Source organism: Pleuronectes platessa, chromosome 17, assembly GCF_947347685.1.
Source record: "Pleuronectes platessa chromosome 17, fPlePla1.1, whole genome shotgun sequence".
Classification (NCBI taxonomy): domain Eukaryota; kingdom Metazoa; phylum Chordata; class Actinopteri; order Pleuronectiformes; family Pleuronectidae; genus Pleuronectes; species Pleuronectes platessa.
The window spans coordinates 2,592,032-2,614,598 of record NC_070642.1 but is presented as its reverse complement, the minus strand read 5'-3'; the positions used below and the strand labels follow the sequence as shown (position 1 = coordinate 2,614,598).

Here is a 22,567-nt window from a genome sequence, read left to right as displayed (position 1 = left end):
TACAAAAGTCTGCAACCCAAAGGAGCAATGCTAGGGCATGTAGCGATGCTAACGCGCTCCCCGCACATGCCCTTTGGCAAGAGCTTGTGTGCAGTAGGTGTATGTGCGAGGAGGATATCAGAGGACATTTAGGCTTAAAACATGTGTAAATGATGCCGTATCGAGTCGAACATGAATGTCTGGGCTTCCGTACACTTGGATGACACCACACAAGCAGTAGTAACGTGACAAATATCAGTTTTATCACGTTTGAAAAATGTATCACCTGTTCTTCAATTGTATTGGAATTAGCAGCAACACTGTTTACCCCTGAGACTCCAAGTGCTTTGTGGACTCAAACACTTCATCCACCACTACATTGGAAAAATTGAGTAGATAATGAGGGAATTTACATTTGTCTGTGAACTATCGCTTTAACAATTTCTCTTTTGATGTAATCTGCTTGGATATGATTACCAAGAAACAATCCAATACTAGTTTAATAGAATGGTAAATGGTCTGTATTTATATAGCTTATTTCTAGTCTTGATGACCTCTCAAGCACAGAAAAAGCTTGAAGAAGCTGTTCTATGGTTTGACTATAGGACAATGCCATTGTAGGGCACCAGGGTATTGGCGAGAAAGGAAATGGAATGCTGGTGAGTATTTTACAGATGAGTACAGGTAAATACATATTGTCAAGTTTTAGGCAACACTAAGTGTTTTCTTTGGCTCTCTTATTGTGTGTTTGCAATAATGCAGTACTGTAAAAGAGGGGTGTGTGAGTGTGTGTGTGAGGGAGACTTCCCTTTTGAAGGTGGGGCTGTGGAATGGGATTGAAATGGAAGTTATGTATGGTATTTATGGCATTTTGTATGCTGCTTTGTTATCTCAGGGACTGGTGGAAGCCTTTTGAGGTACAAACCAGGATCTGCGGAGGACCGTGCATGTCTGAAACAGGAATATAGAGAATCTATCAAAAATCACCACAGTCTGTGTCCTCCCAATCCTCACTGGTTGGATCAGTTTCAACAAAACTGGAGTATCCTTCCGTCTGTGTGAGTTGACAAAAGAGAGCAGTAATGTTGTTTTTTAAGAATAGGGCTGAACGGTTAATTGCATCTGCGATAAAATCACGATATGATAAAACGCGATTTTCTAATCACAACATGCGCAATTACAACGTGCGAAAGAGAGTAGGGCTCTGGGCCGCTGTCCTCACCCGCAGCCAGAATGCCGCGGGACAACAAAACTCCTCTGATCCAGAAGATAGCGAAGCAGGCCTGCATCACCTACAGGGGCCTCAAAGTCTTTGGCCGACTGGGCGGACACACAGAGCGAGCTCATCAGCGGTGCGGGCGGCGGACCTGAAAATCGCTCCTCGGAAAAGCAAGCCGAGCTCCGTGGCGGCGGGGCTCCAGAGCCCCCCGGTCTCCTACATGCACATCTGCGAGACGGAAGTGTTCAGCATGGGGGTGTTCCTGCTGAGGCCCGGCGCCTCCACACCGCTGCACGACCAACCGTCTTTACACCGCCTCATGTATGCTGTGTTATGGCTCCACACACACTCTGTGTCTGTTAGGTGACTTGTGTTCGAAAGGGTTAAAAAACAAAGTCTGAGGAGTGGGACCATTTCATTAGCTTCAGGAAACTGTTCATACATGCGGTTGTGCTGTTTGACTTTGTGACCTTTTCATTTCTCCGTTTTTTATTTAAAACTTTATTTACTTTGATTTTACAAAATATTTTCATAGTAGTAGAGGCAAATTCTATGTTTCAGTTGGGTGAAATGTTACTGACTTGGGAGCATTAAGACACCTATAATTTAATTTTTTTCTTTTCTTAAGATGGTAAATTTTGCACACAGCATTTAAAAAGTGCATGCCTTGTGTTTATACTTACAATGACTTTGTTAGTCATATATAGTCTAATATGTACATCACGTAATATTGATAAATCTTGCATTCCAATATATTAAGAAAATTAGGAAAAATATTTACACCAAACAGTGAACACACTGAACTGAAATATAAGAAAGTGCTTATTGTGCCACTTAAATTAATAGTTTACTGCTGGGAGGATGGCCTTAATTAAACTTTAGTATTTATGAAGTAGAAACGTACAAATACATGACTGAAGAAAAGGATTGCGGTATTCCCTTCTGCCCAAAATAAATACTTCAACACCAAGAATTTACCAGACTCCCAGGCCTCACCTTTTAGATGCTTTACTTGAGCTTCCGGTATGTTTACGTATGCTGCTTGTAGGAGTAACAAAAAGGTACTTAACATTTGCTTGTTAAGCCAATGTTTTTGATTGCAGTTCCCTCCAGCAAGGAACACAGCAACTTCTGTTTCATTGGTGCATCCTCAATGTTAATAAATAAAAAAAATTTACACTATCATGGATTTTTCTTTTCCGATATATATCGATATTTTTAAACAGTCTTACTATTTACTCTAAGTTGAATAATTACAATACTTAATTGACCAAAACGGAATAACCTCCAACAAAGTAAAAAACATAACCGCCATAACCCCCAATTTGACAGACTTTCCCATCGTTTTTGCTCAGTTCTTTTTGCTTTGAGACTTGGGTCAGGTCTTTAGAAAATTGCATACACAATTTTTCAATAATCTATTCACTTCCAAAATTATCAGCTTCAATCAAATTTTGAGATGCAAATTATTTCCATTAGTGATAGTTTGTTATCATTTGACTATTTTGGATCCACTCTGGGGGGGAAAATGGGTCAAATCAACCTTTCGCTTGAAAAAAATATTATTCTACTCGAGTTGTAATTCCTTTGAGGACACTATGTAGTAGGGATGGGGGAAAAAATCATTTCAGTTACGAATCGCGATTCTTATGAATGACGATTTTAAATCGCCACGCTGCCTCCCAAATCTTTTTTTTTTTCTTCTTTTTTTTTAAAACATATATTTATTGGTTTTATATGGGGGGCAATATATGGGGGGGAGGAACAACCTCAACCCAGAGCATGTTGACCAGCTCTTGTTTTTGCACAAAAATCCTAACATATCCAAGCACTAGCTTTGCATAGCCTACATGCAAACAGTGAAGCATAGCAAACTTTTTGTTTATTTCAAAGTTTATATTATAAGTAAACTTTTAATAATTCTTTTTAATTTACTTTTATTTATTGTTTAAAAGTAGCCTAATTGGCATACATTTCTTAATCTGTCAGTTTGTGTGCATTTGCACACAAATAAAGGTGATCTGTCCAGGTCAAAGTCACAAAGTCCCCCAAAGAAGTCAAAAATTAGATCTCCCTTAGTTGTGATTAGAGGCAAGTTCATTAAGATATGTGGCAGTGTGTCCCCAAAGTGGGATAACTAAAGCTCTAACTAAACATTTGATTTTCAGTTATAGGGGGAAATTTGAGAGCTATTGTGCATTAAGTGTGCAACACCTGACTGGTGTATCACGGCTCACTTTCCCTGGCTCTACAAAAGGCAGGACTGGAGGTGCAGCAAACACTGACAATGTTCAATATCAGTGCCATTGTGCATTTACTGTTCTTTGACCGGGAGAGCAACGACAAGACAAAGTACTGGCAGACTTTGTGTCACTGTCCATCTTTCACACTGCTGCTTGGATGTTAATCATGCGTAAGCAGCGTTTGAATCTTAGATTAGCTTAGCCTGAATCAAAACAGAGGTACGTTTATGTTGATGTACACATACATTAATAAAAAGCTCCCAGCTAAAAATCCTTGCAGACACCTTTTTTTTGTTGCAAAAATTAAATGTATATCTTTCAGGATAAAATGTTTTTAATGTTTTTTGGGTTCTTATTTGGAATTTCTGTTCCTACCCTCTTCTCCTGGTGGTGCTAACCGTAGCCACATCTAGCAAATGTTAGCTGTGTTAGCACGGAGTTTTGATAGTTTCTCAACAAGTGTTAAATTACAATGCATGCATAGACGACATATAAACCCTGTGTGTGTACACATAGGTACATACGCAGACAAGTATTGTGTGCATACTTATTTGTCAGTGTTTTTAGTGTTTTTTTTTTTGCAGTTGCCAGTGAAATAACTGTGTTGGGTTAAAGCAATAGGAAGAGTAGGGGCTTTTTGTGACTCGTAGCTGAACTGTTTCTCTCATCCGCCTCGGTAGACAAAGGAAAATCCCTTTGTCTGTCTTATTACCCCCTCCTGAATCCCACAATCTAAATTTGTGTCATTTGCATCCAGCATTCAGACTTTTTCAGCATGTGATGTGACACACCTTGTTGTTGCAGCATGTTGTTTTAGGAAGAACGTGTGAAGAGTTTCCTGGACAGAAATTAAAGATATTTTAGTGGCTGTCCAAATACAAGATGATCCACTAAGACGTGCAGTGATGGGAATATTATAAATAACAGTATCTGGAGCAGAAAGCCAACAACTATTCAGTGTTTGGTCAGGCCAGAGCCCTGCTGCTATACTTTGCTGAATGTGTGCTATCATGTGATATAAATTATCAGTCATGCATCCAACTGTTTTATATAACAATTTTAGAGGTTTGCATTGTAGTTTTTTGTTCTCCCATTGTCTCGACTTGGATTGGTTGGGAAAACATCCACCCTCCTCTTGGCCTGTGGCAGTATTTGGAAGAGTACTCCATTGCTGGCATTGAATGCCAACACTTTGTAAGGCGTTTGGCTCCTTCCAAGCACACCATCCCAATAAGGTGTGAAAGTAATGTACATGGTCACATGACTTGGATGTTAAGGGCAGAGGATATCACACCTTGTTAAGCCCTATGAGCCAATTGTGATTTGTGAATATGGGCAATACAAATAACATTTTATTGATTGATTGATGGATATATCGACTATATCAATCTAATTTTATTTGTCCAACAGAAAATTAATGCAGACCACAAAGAAAAGGATTAGTGTTTGTATATGCAAGTGTCAAATGCATCTAAATCTGAAAAGGTCTATTCACAAAACACTAATGACAACAGGTGAAATTCCACATTTTTCCACTACATAAAGAATTTCGTCAGCCATTCTTTTTTAGCAGAAAATGGTTAACTATTATTTTCTTAGTTCCTGTATTGTTAATTATCTCATGCCTGTGTTTTGCTGTTTCTTATGTCCCTCCTGGTTGTATTGATTGCAGGTGGAAGCAGCTGTCAGGCTTTATAATGGAAGACACACAGTTGCTCTTTAAGAAGCTGCTGGATGAGCTCAGCAGTTTGTTGCCCACAGAAATTTTGAGTTGAGGTGGTGGTGGGAGGCGGAGGAGGAAGGACAGAAAAAGTGGGAGGGATTTCATAGCCAGCTAGTGTCTGAACCCAAGCACACAGTCACACTCAGAGAAGCAAGCTGCAGCAAGCACAGCTTCACATACTTACCTCTTCCAAATACCCTTCTTCTCCTCTTCCTTCCTTATATGGTCAAAACAGACACAACCAAATTGGTGGCTCTTTAGCCGTTATTCGTTTGTTAACAAAAGGAAAACAAATGTCAAAAGTTGGACTTGCAGTTTTATTGACTTCACAGAGAGCCCAGTATAGAGGCAATCCTATATGTTTGTAAGACCTCCTATTCCCACAGTGCCCTCGGAGTGCTTGGTCGACCAGGGGAGTTGGTGCCTTTGCCTGCTTCCAATCAACCACCAGCTGCAGGCTGTGGTATTGAAGAATGTTTTATTTCCTCCACACACTCGCATACACACACACACTCCCACCACCATGCACATACACATGCTTGCATACAAAGACTCATACCCCTGTTTTCAAAAGAGGGAAACTAAAAGCAGAGCAGGCTGTCTTGAAGAGTTAGTTCCAGCTCAGTGTGTACTTTGAGGCCCAGGCACAGTTAAGTAAAATTTTGCTTCTGCACACAAAGTGTGGTTTGTTTGTGTTCTGCAAACATTTGTTACAACAAAAGATGTGCCTCATACTGTATGTGGCTTATGTGCAGGCTTATCATACTATCAGTAATAGGCGTTGTCTATTAATGTTGTCATACCCATGATGAATTTAAATTGAGTAAAATATTGTCTGAAGTGTCGGGATATATTAAGATCGTCTAGTTGAAGGATGGAAACTGTTAATGGAAACTGTTTCAAGTTTCCATTAATGATACAATTGTAGTTTAAGTAAACGTTTGTGACATTAACATGGTGGGAAATCCCTTTGATTCAGTGAGTCACAGCTTTTGTGATGACTGAAGAAGCTCTTTTGTTAATATAACCCTTCTTAGTAAAGTTTCCATGCCTATGTTCCTGTGCTCTGTGGGAGGTAAGGTTAAGTCCTGTGATTCTTCCGAGTAATTGAATCAGAATGAAATGTAAAAAAAACGCCAGAAGATTTGCATTCTTTATGAACAATGAGTATAAGTAGCAGACAGAAAAATGAAGACAGAATAGCTTTAGAGAAAATTTTGCAGCTGCTGTTACCTTGTTTCCATCAGGGCTACAACCTGAGGTGCACCATGCTGCAATTTGCACAGCTAAATCTGCATTAAAGCTCAACACAATTGTCAGTATTCCAAGATTATATACAAAAGATAATCTATTACCATTAAATAAATGTCTTGTGTTCTTTACATGTACCGTTTGATATTTTGAAGTGACAAATGTCACCTCTATATCAAACCCAAGGTCACTTCAGTATACAGAAAAAGTTAAACCATTGACCTTCCAATTAGTGGCTGACCAGCCCTATCTCCTAACCCTAACAGTTAAGTGGTTGTATTAGCTTTGTTTCCTGTTGTGAAAATAATGATCGTGACTCCTGCTGTAATTGGATAGCGATCCTTTGAGCAGTAGCTGCTTGCGTTTCATGCGTCAGTGAGTGCACTACACGTACACAACTATGTCTAGCTTCTTGGAAGAGTGGGCTGCCTGCCAGCAGCCCTAAACAGCCTTCTCTGCCAATTAGTCCTTTTATTTCTTCAAGTTCTGCTGGACCAAGACGCTGCAGTTAAGATATTCCACTGAGTTGCTCCTTAAAACTACAGTGAATGCTTCTGATCGAAGCTCAGTTGGGATCCTTACTCTTTCCATTGTATTACATTTCTTGTCATAATTTAACTAGCATTTCTGCAGAAGACACATATTTGGAAGATGCCTAACAATCACAATCAAACATTCCAGTCTGAAGTTTGCATGATGGCATGACATTTTGTTGTGTGCTTTCTCTTCCAGTAATGTGTAGCCTCTTTGTTTTCATTAACTGGTTTTGTGTGGGCTTTAACACCAACCACAGCATCAGGTGCTGTGCTGATATATCTGCCATAGGCTCCTGTTGATTATTTATCCACATTTTAGTTGGACTTAAATTTATTAAGACATTTTTAGGGGCATTTACCCTGGCAGAGTGAATGAGCCCATTGATGTAGCATGGCATACCCGCTACCTCCAGAAATGAGTGTGGGGTTGTGGGTCAATGCTTTGGCATGGTGAATAACAGCCTCAGCAATAGAAGCTTTGTCTCTATCTTTGCTGGCAGCACAGCGCTGCCTCAGGCCCGGTTCCACAATCGCCTCCATGGACAGCAACGACTAATCTGCCTCCTTCAAACCTCACCCACACATGGGCCTGCTGCAGGGCTGTAATTATGTACAGTGAAGAGGTGCAGACCTTTTTGTTATTGAAGCTAAGATTCAATCTGACCACACTGTCAACCTGTAAAAAACGCTCAGCTGCAATTTAGTGAATTTCCTTTCCCCAACAACAACCGGCCACAACATTTACAGTCACATGTCATGTTTTTGTGCAAAAACCTGATCTGATTTTAAGGTCTAGTTCTTAGTACGTAAAGTGCCCTGAGTTGCTGTATTTTATATTTTGGCGCCATACAAATTTAATTTTATTAATGATTTATAATTGAACTAGGAGTGGCTTAAGTTCATTAGATAGTCATCAACATGATGGTCCAGAGTCGAAACTAGGAGTTAGAGTTGTAGGCCCAATCCCATTTCACCCCTTGACCTTACCCCTAGTTATGAAATCTTCCTCTACGAATTGGGACAGTCCTTCAAGAAGCCGCTACATCATAAGTAGTCATCGCGTAAACCCGACATGTCATTAGTAGTCATTGATGTAAACAGACAAGACAAAAATACCTTATTAAATCCTTATTATTGGAGAAAATACTGCATTTGTGAGTCTCTTTCCCAGCCTGCGATGATTTGCAAGGCATTCTGGGTAACCATAGGTTTGAAGTAAGGGGCAGGAAATCTCAGTTTCCAGGGCAATAAAGCCTTACCCCTTGGACCAACCCCTCTGTCCCACGAGATATTGTGTCACCCCACCTCTATACGTGAACGTGCAAAACGAAGGGTAATGGGTATGGCCAAGGGGTTGAAATAGTCGTTGTGTATTTTGCCCAGGCCTGTGTGAGCCATGCCTGTGCGTCACGGAACGTCTTGTTTTTCATGTAGCAGCACGTCTCTGTGTATGGTTCCCATCAAAGAGTGAAAATGATCTTCAGTTGCAATGTCTACCTGTCAAATATGTCACAAACATAAATATTTACAAAACGTCCTGTACCTGTTTTAAAGTAAAAGCACTTCAGTCTTTCTTTTGACTGAATGGTCCAACTGTGGTCCAACCGTCATGCGCTATACCCCCCACAATACAATAAACGGTGTCTGCCTCTAAGGGTGGGAATCTCTGGGCCCCTCACGATTCGATCCGATTCAGAAGGCTATGATTTGATGATAAAAGGATTATTGATGCATCACAGAATTTTATTTCCATACACGATATATTTTGTCATATATTGTGCTCCAATGTTCTTTGTAATCATTCACGCAATCACTCACACTTAGAGCAGAATTCATATTTATGTTCCTGGATAAGCGGGGCTGCTATGTGATATAATAGCTTCGGATTAGTGTTGGTTACGGCTGGGTGATAAATCAATATCGATAATGATCGTGGTATAACCTTTCAGCGATAGAAATTTAAGAACGGTTTTGACGGACAGAATGAACAGCCAATGAGAATAGCACCGAACCTATCATTTGGCTTGAATAGAGTTACGCCCACATCAGCAGGTTGACTGCACGATACAGTGACTTAACCTTATCATGTTTTCAGTCATTGTTTCAGCCGTTTTCCACGGTTAAATAATTATAGCCCTGCTGATTCAGGATCAGGATAGACGCTCATTAAAGTTCTGGTTGTCTCTAACAGAGTGTTGGGCCAGAGCCCAGCGGATGACCGCAAGACACAGGTCAGAGGTCAACACAAAGAAAATCTAAACAAAGGCCTGTGTAAATCAAGGCCTTGTGGAACATTCCTATCCACCTGTGAGTACTTTTTCCTGGCAGTTTCGAGAAACCCCAGCAGGTTTCAAGGCCCCCGCAGGAACACGGAACCCCTGCTGGGTCTGAAGAGACCAAAGGGGGGTCCACCAGACACTGGAGCCGAGAGGAGCAAAGGGTTGTTAAACTTTCGGCGGGAAAACATTCTCAAGCAGGCTCAAGAATCTCCCCCTGGTGGTGGAAAATGTTCTGGGAATGCCTTGGAACCCCCAGTGAGGGCCGAGCCCCTCCCACTGGGGTCCAGCTCTGACACTCAATTGGCTTAAAGCCAGCATCATCCTATGACCAACTCCTCAAGGAGGAGGACCTCTCAGGTAATTTAAAAGCCCTGGCACCCCAAAAATCGCTGCCATTTCCTGCTCTCTGAAGACGTCAATAGACCGTTCCCGGTCTAGCTAGATGGTTTAGTTGCTAAAGGAGGCAATCGCCATTTCTCCCTGCTAATGATTTCGACCAGATGTTCCAGCTCTAAAGGAGGCAACCAGAGTTATTTTCGTTTATCTTAAGTTGAATCTTATTTTGATAGGACTTTTTGTTATTTTAACTTGAAAGAGATCGCTACAGGAAGTCCACTCGCCGGCCGAGACCACAGACTTTCTTTTTCACGATCCCCACAACTGCGCCACAGCTGATCATCCCTGCAGAAGAGACGATGTTTCATCCCGTAGAGGAGCAAGACGAATCCGTTCCTATTCGGCCCAGCCGACGCCGCTGCAACCAAGGAACCAGCGCCACCGAGCTTGAGAGGCCACGATCATTCACTGGACTTCTGGAAAATCCGCGCACCACGCGCAAGCAAAACCGCGAAGGTCACAGTAAGAGGCTTTATTGTCTGGGCAGAGACTAGTTTAAATACTTAGCGTGTCATGTTTATTTGAGTGTGTTTGTTTGTAGATCGCTGATCTGTTTTTAGCCGTGTAACACGAGGAAACGATGCGTCACTTCCGGTTCCTTGTTTACATTGGCGAATGTTTTAAAGTGCCTCGCGCCGTGACAGAGAGCCTCCGGCAGCACTGTTATCGTCCGACTAAGTTTGCAGAGACCTAACCTGTTAAAAGATCGGTGCGCAACTCTAATTTGTGTACTGAGTGGTGAAGTCACTGTAGCTGGTCCCAGACGATGTTTTTGATGTCTCTCTCTCTTTCTCTCTCTCTCTCTTTTCTCCTAAACCTGTTTCTTACACACGTCCCGACCTACACTTACATATTTCATGTGGCATAGAAAATTTTAGATTTAAAGAGCCTTAATACATCTCGACGCCATTCGGCGCCAGAACCAGGAGATAAGAAATCTCTTTGTCTAAAGTTCCTTTGTGTAACAGGCGACCGACCGCCATCTTGTCTTCGACCTCATGTCGTCACCGGGGTCATAAACCTCCATCTTGAAAGTACGTGAACGTAACATCTTGATCCTGGCCAGACTACGTCACCACGTGATCTCGTCATTACGCCATAGCCACTCCCCTTTCTCTTTAGACACACACACCCACACACACACAGAGACACAGACAGGCAGACACACACGACCACACACACACCAGTAGATACTCAGTATTAAATGTGTGACCATTGTGATAAGTGCTGCTGCTGCTGTTGCCATCTTTGAAATATTGGAGTTTGTTAAATGAAGAATCATGGAATAACATTAACTTTATTTTCCTTTAATAAATACTTTTGTAATTAAAGTATTTGTATTTCTGTGATTATTTGTACATGTGTATGTGAATACAGCTGGATTACTATAGCCTGTGCTCGAACTTAAAACCCTTCATTGTTTATTATATAATCATTAATATTGAATATTGAGATTATTAATATAACGTATATCACTTGAGACTGATATTTAAAGATTGACTTGTTGGTCCCTGTAACCAGGGTGGTGCCCCGCAACGATAAGCAATAATTACAGATTGTTTCATTCTTAATTGATAATTTTATTGTTTTCATTAATTATTTAACCATTATTGATGGATAACCGTATCATTTCTAATTAATTATTTTACTATTCTAAATTAATAGCTTTATAATTTTTAATTATTTTTAATAAATAATTTCTATTTTAATAATCATTTCTCATGATTATTAATAATTAGCCAACGTCAAATCTACTACTACTATTGCACAACAAGAGTGTGCTTCCTCCTGACTCCTCTGACCTACGCTCACTTTACACTTTAACAATAAACACCACTGTGATCGCAAGTTATTAGGACACGTACAGGACTAAAGTTTACTCTGTGTTTCTTTGAGTCGCTCCAGAATTTATGAGACGCATGTTTAAACCTGCTAAAAACACGAGACGCGCAAAGTCAGGACATCAGATTTAATTTGAACGGAACAATCCGTAGTCATGATCCAACATCAGCAATTAATAACTATTTTAGAATATAAGACTAGATGGTGACTATCCCATGTGTTCAGTTTGTGTGTGTAGAGGGACAGAGACGAGCGGGGACACACACACTCACACACTCCTGCAGACAGAAGTTCCCTCCCACAGTTTATGACGCAGCGCTTTAATTTGAACTTTTTTGTTGCAGAAGAAGCGCCGCACCATTAATTCAGGAACATAAACCCGTTCTAGAAAAAAGTATCTCCCGGTGAAAAAGTTGTATCAAACAAGTAGAATACACCGACAAAGATGTCCAGAGTTTGTGTTGATAAGAGCAGACACTGTCTGTGTGTTTTCAAGAAAATCACATGATCTCCACAACGGAATTAATACATGACTTCGGCCTCTGCCTACTTTACTCAGCTGCACCACTTCTCACCTGAATAATGCAGAGGATTTATTGCTGTTGTGAACACATCAGTGAAGGGAATATCATTCTGGGTTGTAGGATATGTCTGAAAAAGGCTATAGCGAAATGGGCTGCACATAGATGCACTGTATAAGTTCGTTTTTGAATTGGTAAATGGCAAAAACTGTTCAGTAAAGCGTGGTCATCAAGCCAAGAAAAGTGCTATACAAACAGAGGCTATTTAACATATTCACAACTATATGATGCCTTAATAAAGGCAAAATCCTTTTGCCAATCAATTCCACCTTCCATGCCATGAATATGATCCACACCTTTTAAAAAATGTGCTAAACTTAGCAATGATACACTTCTTCTAGCAACTTGACAGTTGTATTCTCAGTGTTTGTGAATATAGCTTCAGGTGTCTCTGTGTTAAGGCTCCCTCTTACAGCTGGCACCCTACTATTGACAGTAGCCAAATGGCATCTCCTGTTATCAGCTACTCACAGATGTTTTGCAAAGCTGATTTATGTCTTCTCAGTTGTGACATTACATGTCTTTAACGCACAGCGGCTTGGACTTGAAAAACTCTTGGCTGTTCTTCATCATTAAACAAGTGTATTCAAATGTCTCTAAGTTTAGTTCCGGATTGTTTCAATTTACTTTCTCTGCACGTCAGAAGAAAAGTGTGGGGTAACACAAGATATGGCAATAGGCTTCTCCAGTGGCCTGAGTTGCACTCAGGAGTAAAGAGTGCGTTTGCCGTCCAGCACCCAGGAATGACTACTGTATGCACAGAAGGATAGGAAACAACCAAGCACAACTGTTGGTGAACACCCTACCAGCAAAACATTTTTCTCAATAGCCAATGTTAAAAATGTACACTCATGTTGGTTAGCTACAGCAGCTAAAAATAAGTGTAGTGCTGCAATACATCCCTCTTTCATGAAGGTTATAATAAGTTTTCTGAAACTGTTCTAGGAAGGCATGGATTCAAATGATTGTCTTTTTGTATTTCTGATGTGTACTCCATCCAGTCAGTTGCAGTGAAGGCAGACAAAATCAATAAACCTTCTTCCCCCTGAAGCAGAGAGTAGATTTAGCATCTTGAAGATGCCGGGCAATAGTACATCCTGAAAAGGAAGGTTTTGGAGCATTGCAGTTCGATAGACATGTTTAAATTGGGATAAATAATCTTATCCATAAACTCACTCTTAACCTGTTCTGAACAACATTGTATTAAAACATTTAGCAAACCCCGAGAAATAACCAAGGGATTTTCTGATAATTCACCTTAATGATCATTTGACTTAGCTTCAGCAATGCAATAATTGTTTGATTATTATTCTTATTTTGATATTATTGTAATAGTTATTCTTCACTAAGCAGTGTGCAGTCGTCACATCAATGATACAAGAAAAAGCACTTTCCTCTCGCATAAGGGCATGAACTTATAACATTTGTAAAAAAAAATTGTTGAGAGCAGCATTAAGTCTGTTGATACTTGTTTGGTTTGATTGATATATTGGCACAACAAAATTTAGTAATAACTAGCAGTGAAACACAGAACTATGATTTTTATTTAAGAGCTTGAAAGAGAAGAAAGATAAAGTTGATTCAAGAATTGATGGGAGCATATATTAAGACGTTTGAGTGATTAGAAAACATCAGAGGAGCATAGTCTGTTGTTGACCAGCGGAGCAATGTGCCTCAGTGCATTGGTGCTGCGCTCGAACAGATAGCTGATAAACAATGTTTATGAATTATATTTTTGCGTATTTTCATCTATTATAGGTGTAGAGACACTTTACCAGGTGAGCCAGTGGTTTGACTGTAAATGGTGTTTTGTTAAGGAGCAGAAAGATCTACATTGGCAACTTTGGAGCACAAGAGCATAAATGAAAATGCTGCACACAAGTTAAAACAGCTTCATCATTGTTTAAACCTGAATTAATTAGGTGCACTCTATGTGCAGAAAATATGCAATTGGGAAAGCCTTTTATTGTGTTCAACTAAGGGTTAATGGATGATTACAGATTCATGTGTGTAAGACAGTAAGTGGCTAAAACAGTGCATTGCCCTGCAGCTCTAGAGATCATTCTGTTGTTGTAAATAGCATCTAAGCAAAGACGTCTGGACCCCACTGTGGACATTTCTGGAGCATGTCAAGTCGTTGTGCTCCTCTGTCTTACTTTTCCATTGACTGATATGCATATGTGAAGCTTCCCATCTAAGTATGGACTAAAGAATGGTTGGCGTCTGTGAACTTTTTCATATGTAGTTATATGTATGAGAATTGTCATCATGTGCTTTCCTGTCTTTGTTTGTTTCCATTCAGAAAATGTTCAAGATGAAAGCAACTTGTTGCCACGATTGACGCCCCAGTGCGCTGAACTGAACAAAAGTCCTGACGCGGTAACATACGAATGGCCCAGGGAAGCCACCAGATTGACATTCAGGTTTTGCATGACCTGCGCCAGAAGTTCCCTGAAGTCCCAGAGGGTGTTGTCTCCCAGTGTGTTCTGCAGGTAAGCAGGTTGAACCCTCCGAACCCAGAAGAAATTTGGTTTTATCACAAAATGCGAATTAAAAAGCATTATCGAAGAATTAAGATTTTAGTAATCCTGTAAAGGCACAACATCAAGGCCAATCTTTACATCTCCATACTTTTTTATTTTCTCTTACTCCCTGTTAGACCTGGTATCAACATCTGTCCCGAATTATCTGGTCACAAGTAGAAATTTCTAAGTTTGTCAGTTCACACCTGGCATACTAATGTGTCTCCTGTGACCACTTGTGATTAGATCACTCCCCCCCCCACTATATGCAATTAATTCTGAATGTCAGTTCAGTTTGGGAAGACCAAATTATGTTTATGCTTTTAACAAGGCTGACTATACAGTCAGCCTTGTGTCCAATATTAATGTGTTTTTAGGCATATCTATGATACAGATGTGATTAATTTAAAATATGTTAGAAGAACAGCCCGCTAGGCTTTAGTAATTGGGTTAACTGTGTACGCCTGGGGACTTTAGCTTGGTTGTACCCTGTGTAGTGTTTAGGTTATCAACAGCACCTGAAGGCAGCAAACTTAAGGGATCAATGTCTTTTTGTCGTCTTGGTTCCCCTGTGACTCAGAGGGAGCAATGGTCAGCACTTTTGGATGTACTACAACAAATACCAGCCATCAAAGGTGACTAGCAGCAGAGCTAGTGCCACCGAACTAGCCAAATGCCTGCCAGGGTATGGCTGGGGTCTGTTCGTTTTCTCTAGGGATCGGACAGATTCGGACAGAATATGTGTCCCCAGCCGCTGTCTCTCAAACACACTGACCTGTCTGTCGTTAAGATGTAGACCCCTTAAAATATCCAACATTTCAGTTATCTTTAAACACCAAAACCTCATCTTTCATGTTGGTCAACTCTCCTCATCATTTGATGAGCCTCTTTGATATGACTCTGCTGCTTCGTGGAGCAGAAACTTTCACATAACTGCAGTGTCAGACTTACGACTGTAGCACTAGATATGTGAGCGAGCAGTGTGTTAGTCTTAGTTAGATTCTCTTACTCATTGACTTGGGTGCTGCCACTAATGCACAAACATTACCAGGTTAAACACACTTACCTGGTAATGTGATTAACCTGGTTAAACCAGCCACAGCCGCCCTCAGCCTCAGCCACAGAGCGGCTATGGCTGAGGGGTAGAGTCGTCGTCCTCCAACCTGCATGCCGAAGTGCCCTTGGGCAAGATGCTGAACCCCGAATGGCCCCCCATAGAATAACAAAGTGCTGCGGATAGATGCACTGTATGAATGTGTGTGTGAATGGGTGAATGCAAAACTGTACTGTAAAGCACTTTGAGTGGTCATCAAGACTAGAAAAGCGCTGTATAAATACTAGGGATGAGCGAGTACAGCATTATCTGTATCTGTATCTGTAAACCATATGAATTATCTGTATCCGTATCCGTACTCTGAGTGGGCGGGGCCTAACCCGGAAGTGGGTGTGATTTAACCCGGAAGTGGGCTGGATTTAATTGCGATGCAGACGTAAGGAGTTGATTTGAAGCAGAGTATTGTTCCACTTAATTATTATTAATTATTATTTACCTAATGATAATTTTTCTTTGATTAATTCATCTTTAAACAACTTGTGTCATTTATATTTATTCAATCTTCTCTTAAATGCAAACAAATCTTACTGATAACCATTTTTCACAACAAAAATAGCCCAGTCTGAACTGCTTCTGCCGTCCCATACCTCACCAAAGTAATTTAGTGTGAGCTTGAACGTTTAGCTGAACGTTTCATACGAATAACACTATCATTATGACATTTGGGAAAAAATACAATTCTTTTCCAGTTCGAGATTTTCGGATACTACAGCTGTCTCTGAATTTATTAATCCTGCATCATAATCTGATGATGAGAAAAATATAATTAATAAATAATTAATTATTTAATAATTTTTTAAATAATTTTTTTAATTTGACCAATTTTTTATTTCTTGCACTGTCCTCTCTGTCGTGTTCACTCCCATTCGCGTTAAATACATTTACAGAGTAGAAACACGTTACCACTTTCTTTCATTAATGATGTCACTGCTGTTCCAACCAGACAATGTCTGTGCATGTGCACAGTTAAAAAAAAAATCTGAATCATGTTTTGCGTATGGCCTTTTTGGCCTTTGTTCGCATATACACTTTTAGTATGAATTCTACACACAGTTTTATTTATAAAGCCATTGAGTCTAAACAGGGCCTGAATTATAGGATCTCAAATGTTTCATCAAGGTGTGCTTGGGTGTGTTCACACCTGAACTTAGCGCTGTCCACTTTTAGCGCTGTCCGAACAGGCTCTTAAGTTGCCCCATGTGAAACATAAACATTGCATAATATTTCCACTCTCTCTCTCTTCTTCCTTCAGAACAACAACAACCTAGACGCCTGCTGTGAATACTTGTCTCAAGTCAGTCCGGGCTACCTATACAGTGAAGAAGGAAATCTCAGCTTTTCTGACGATCCCAGCTTTCCAAGGCTCCGTAATCACATGACCCAGCTGAACCTGGGACTGCAGTCTCAGAATGTGCATGTCGCCCCGGTTCGGGACGGCCTGAGAATGAACGGAAGTCGGACTCTGGCTCACAGCCCGAGTGACGGGCCCCTCCAGACAGGCCAGGCCCCAAATAGTGACTTCTTTCAGCAGGAGTCCCAGTCAGCCTCAGTGCAGGTGCCATCCAGCCTCCATGTATTTGGTGGGATGGAGCCCACGCGCAAACCGCAGCCTCCACAGCACCTTGGACTGTACCCTCTGGGTGTCAAAGGAACAACTATGGGTGCCCAACAGACACCACGCTACAACCCATTTACAGTGACGCTAGCCCCCAATATCCAGACAGGCCGTAACACCCCCACTTCCTTGCACATACATGGTGGGCCACAGTCGGGCCTCAGCAGTCCACAGGGTAATTCTATCTATATCAGGCCCTATGTTAGCCAGACCGGTACAACTCGGCAGAACCAGCAGATAGGGGGCAGGTCCCAGTACAGCCCCACTTCCCAGCCCCAGCAGCAGATCTACCAGATCTCACACCCCTCCTCACTGTCTGGCTCCTGGTCCGGCCCTCAGCTCGCCTCCTCTTCACATACCTCACAGCACCAGGGACACCAGACCTCTCATGTCTACATGCCCATCAGCTCCCCCACAAATCCCCAGGCCCCCTCCATTCTTCCCACTGGAAGCCAGGCCTCTTCCTCCGGTGTCTCCTCATGCTCATCTTCCTCCTCTGTCATGCCCACTTCTTCTACCATCAGCCAGTACAACATCCAGAACATCTCCACTGGCCCAAGGAAGAATCAGATAGAGATCAAACTTGAATCTCCTCAGAGGAGCAACTCCACAACCACAACAGCAGTGCTGCGGACAAGCAGTGGGCCCCGTTCATCCTCCACCTCCTCCTCCTGTCCCTCCTCTTCGTCCTCCTCGACGGGGGTGGCTACTGTCCCCACCACCCCTCTGTCAATCGGATGCCCAGGTCTGAGCCGCAGCCAGCCAACTGTTTACATCTCTGCCAGCCCACCTACTGCTGCTACTACTCCCTCTGAGGAGGCTGTCGTGGCCTCAGGCGGCTCCCGCTCCCAACCCAAGTTTTATATTTCTGCCAATGCCTCCAGCGACTACGGTGGGGGAAGGAATCCTCCCACAGTCTACATCTCAGCCAACCCTCCTTTGCAGGGGCCATCAGGGCCCAGGAACATGGGAGGCCAAGTAAGCATGGGCCCCGCTTACATCCACCACCATCCACCTAAGTCTCGTGCCTCTGTGGGAGGAGGAGGCACAGCTTCCCCTCGTGTGGTGGTGACTCAGCCCAACACCAAATACACTTTTAAAATCACAGTGTCCCCCAACAAGCCACCAGCTGTGTCCCCTGGGGTAGTGTCTCCTACTTTTGAGCCCAACAACCTCCTCAGCCTACCCTCAGACCACCACTTTGTGGAGCCAGACCCCCTCAATCTTTCAGACCCACTGTCAGCACACGGGGACAGGCCGAGTGAGCCTCGCAGACTCAGCATGAGTTCCGAGGATGCGGCATACACACAAGGTGAGCAATGCTGTGTATCATCACTGTGATAGTAATCTTTCTAGTAGCCTGTCACTTCTTATTTCCCATTGAAAACAAAAGCACAAGACTAAGCATTAAAGGTTCAGTCTGTAAGATTTAGGTGAAAGGAAAATATTGGCAGAAATTCATAATAAAATAATATCAGTGATGTTTTCACTAGTGTGTTTCATCTAAATTGTATAATTTTCATTTTCTTTACCCTAGAATGTGCCCTTCATATTTAAACATTTTATATTAATATCATGATCGGGTCCTCTCTAGGGAGGACGCCATTCTTTTTACACTACTCCAAACTAGTCAAACTAAACACATTTTGAGTATTTATCACAACTGAAGTCTTTCATAGGTTCTCTTTCATGTTTGGAAGGGGAGGGTGATGTGAGGGGTGTTCAGCTGCAACATGCAACTTCACCACTAGATCTCACTAAATTCTCCACACGGAACCTTTAACGATTCCCTAAGGAACGTTTAAGTATAATGTTCATACTCAATAGAAGATTGTAAATACAATATTAAATTAAAAACTTTTTTTGATTATGTTTTAATGCACGTTATTGCTAACATTTTTAGGAAGATCAGCTCAGCTCTTTTGCTAAAAGGCCTCCGAATACATATTGTAGATGAAGAGGTGTTGCAAGCATAAAACAAATTCCAAACCTGTTTGCCCGGTGAATCCTTTTATGAAGTACACTTCTGATGTTCTGTTAGAACAGTTTGCTTCACTGTTTATTGGTTGTTTAGCAAATGTCAAGAGGCCTGAAGTGTGCACTTCCTCTGTGGCCATTTGTGCCTTGTTGCGGCAAAAGGCCAGATTTTTATAAATAGTAAATATAGTTCTTTGCTACCAGCTGTAGACTTTAATGCTTTTTCCACTGCATCCTGCCAAGAAATCAATTTTACAATAAAAGTATTCTTTTTGGTTTTAGGAGACACTTTCCATAACATGACTGTAGTACATTTTTTGAGCCAAGCTGTGTATACTTGCTGTCGCTAATGTTCAGTCAGTGCGGAAATACTCATTTGCATGTCCATCTCCATGAGGTGGATAAGAGTGACTCGCTGAGTAAGGGCTTGTAAGATGACTAAAGATGATAATGTGAGTCCTCTACACTAAATGTTGCGTTTTCTCCATTAGCCCCTGAGACTGGCAGATTCTGTAGCATGAGTCAAATGTATCAGAGCTCACTGTTGTTGCCTTTTTTGGGCTTTTGACTGTATAAGTCACTGACTGTGGCTTCAGCACTGCAGTGAGAAAAACTAAGAGGGGCTTCACACTAGACATGTTGCCTCTGGTACCGACCCTCAACAGCCCAGTTTCCCTTTATTAGAACTTTTCTTGGCTTTGGAATAGAAAATGTAATACAACTTTTGTGTAACTGTGCTATATTTCCCATACATTAATTTATTTGTCAAGGCCCAGCATAGTATCAACATTGATGGCCACATATTGATTTTATACAATGTGGAGCAATGCGGGTTTTGTTGAGCTGTTGCTCAGTTATTTATTTTTCACAAAGTACTTTGCAATTAAAATATTTGCAGCCGACTTCCTGCCACAAATCAAATCCAGAGATGCGCCTGTCACCACATAATTGTAAATCAAACATAAATGTATTAATTGTCACCAATCACAGCAGAATTATAATAATTATGTGATTATATTATTTAAGCACTAATAATATATAGTGGTCAATCAAACAGAACCTCACATCTGGTGCCAAAAGATATAAGCCTTGTTTATGTTCATTAGTGCTTTGCTCCTAACACTTTCAAGCTACCAAGTAAAAGAAGGGGAAAGGAAAGCAAAGATAAGTTCAGAGTCAGAGATGTAGGCGATCACAATGGCACAAAGTAAAACTGTAGGTCTTAACATGAAGTAAACATGTAAGATGACACAGCTGCTTGAAGATGTCTGGCTGCCCCACTGATTTAACACGGACTAATACAGCCTGATAAACACACACAGTAAAAAAGAGTTCACACTGCTGTGAGGCTACCACCAGACACTGCATCCAGTTTCTTTTCGTAATCCTCTACGACAATGTCTGTACTCAACATGTTATAACTTGCTTTGGTTTAATTTCTTGCCCTCTCCAGGCTCTGTTCCCATTCTCCCCATGTACAAACACAACAACATACAAAATCACAGTACCATTTCAAAAGATGTAAATTTGTTAAAGCCAACATTTGGCCTTCTGTGTTCAGTATAAACATTTACAGTCAGATTTTCGACATTTAGCTGTTGCACTCTCTCATTATAGTGTGTATTGAGGAAGCAGGCAGCAGTTCAACTTGAGCATATTGAATGAATGAATGAGAAAGGGGCTGTAGAGCATGTGCATGGTTCAGGCTCTGTATTAACACTATGTTCTACAGCAGAACTAGCCTGCAGCAGTTTGCTCACTGAGGTAAGAATGATCTCCTCATTTTACCACAGTAGGTGATGAAACATATTGAAAGACAACAGTAAGGAGTCTATGTAGTTCCCCTTCTCTCCTTACAGTGAGTTGTTTTGCACAGGCAATTATGCTAAGAACTGGTTTGGCTGGTGTTTGTAGGTTGTGTTCTGCACTCCTGAAAATGTGTCAGTCATTTAGCTACAGAAATGTACCTGAAAGTTGTTGTTGTCACCAACAATTTTCGTTTTGTTCTCGGCTTTGATTTTTCTATTTTATAACTATCAATAAAACAATATTGCCAACAACATTGAAAAAAAATCACAAAACAGATTTGCATTCTCTATAAAACGGTAACAGTTGATGACAGGACTGTCTCTGTGTGGTCTTGCTTCTTCCTCCAGCATTGTTGGTCCACCAGAAGGCGCGCATGGAGAGGCTGTGGCACGAGTTGGAGATGAAAAAGAAGAAGCTGGAGAAGCTAAAAGAGGAGGTGAACGAGATGGAGAACGACTTGACCAGGAGACGGCTGGAAAGATCCAACTCAGCCTCCCAAATTCCTTCTGTAAGCTCAGTTCACATATTTTGACAGACAGAAATCAGATGCAGTGTGATGTTACGAAGTCGGTTGTATGCTTCAAAACTGGGATACTTTTTATGGCAAGATGTCGAGGGTTTGTCACCAACATCATTTAATGCCACATTAATCTATTTACAAAACAAGTTTGTAAGGATTTTTGCAGTAAAGGTCTGGGATTAAGAGTCTTCAGACATGTTCTTCATAACTTCAAATACATGTTTTTCTGGTTATTACCAAAAGATAAATGGAATCTGGGTCACTCAACCACTCGTGTTCACATCCGTGCTGATTACAGGGTCTGTTTATGATTTGGCTGATATCTCTCCACATTTCAGACTGACAGAGCACACAGTCTAGATCAAATTCATTCCACAGCTCAAACAGCAGCAACCTCTGCAGCTACATCAGAAAACATATAATCACAAATTGGACATGTTTTTAATATTTAATGTCTGCTCCGTTTCATCTTGGTCTTTGATCTACAGCTGTGAGTTTGTTGAACCCTCTCTGGTTCAGATGAAGTGATACTGGCTTTTTGTTGAGTCAGCTGTTTTGCCAGCTATAACAGTCAGAGTGAGCAGAGGAAGAAATGGGCTGTGGCAGGTTAATTCGCTGCTCTTGCTGAGTGCAGTAGCTCTTTGGTTTAGTGTTGTTTACTGAGGCGAGCCAGCGCTGGAGAGTGGAGCAGCTCTCCTCCTTGACTCTGTCATAGATCCACTCTGCTCTCAGAAGCTTAATGTCTTGTGTCTGAGGACAAACTTTGAGCTTCTGGTGTCCTTCTCTGTCAGATCGAGGAAATGAAGCAGTTGCGATGCAAAAACAGGTTACTGCAGATCGACATCGACTGCCTCACCAAAGAAATTGATCTCCTTCAAACAAGAGGTATGAATCTGTCTGTCTTTCCTTTCTTTGCAATACAACATTTAATACTGGTATTTTGGAATTTTCTACTGGCATC

At 41.3% G+C, this 22,567-nt stretch overlaps 1 protein-coding gene across 2 annotated transcripts in view; it reads left to right on the top strand.

Moving 5' to 3' along the window:
* Window positions 1-22,567, top strand: part of tab2 (TGF-beta activated kinase 1 (MAP3K7) binding protein 2) — a 42,974-nt gene that overhangs the window by 16,012 nt on the left and 4,395 nt on the right. For both annotated transcript variants that reach the window (XM_053445707.1, XM_053445706.1), the window contains exons 2-5: window positions 14,352-14,541; window positions 16,938-18,612; window positions 21,434-21,594; window positions 22,398-22,491. In XM_053445707.1, coding sequence (XP_053301682.1) covers window positions 14,440-14,541; window positions 16,938-18,612; window positions 21,434-21,594; window positions 22,398-22,491 — 2,032 coding nt within the window. In that variant the 5' untranslated portion in view covers window positions 14,352-14,439. The remainder of the gene's footprint in view (window positions 1-14,351; window positions 14,542-16,937; window positions 18,613-21,433; window positions 21,595-22,397; window positions 22,492-22,567) is intronic.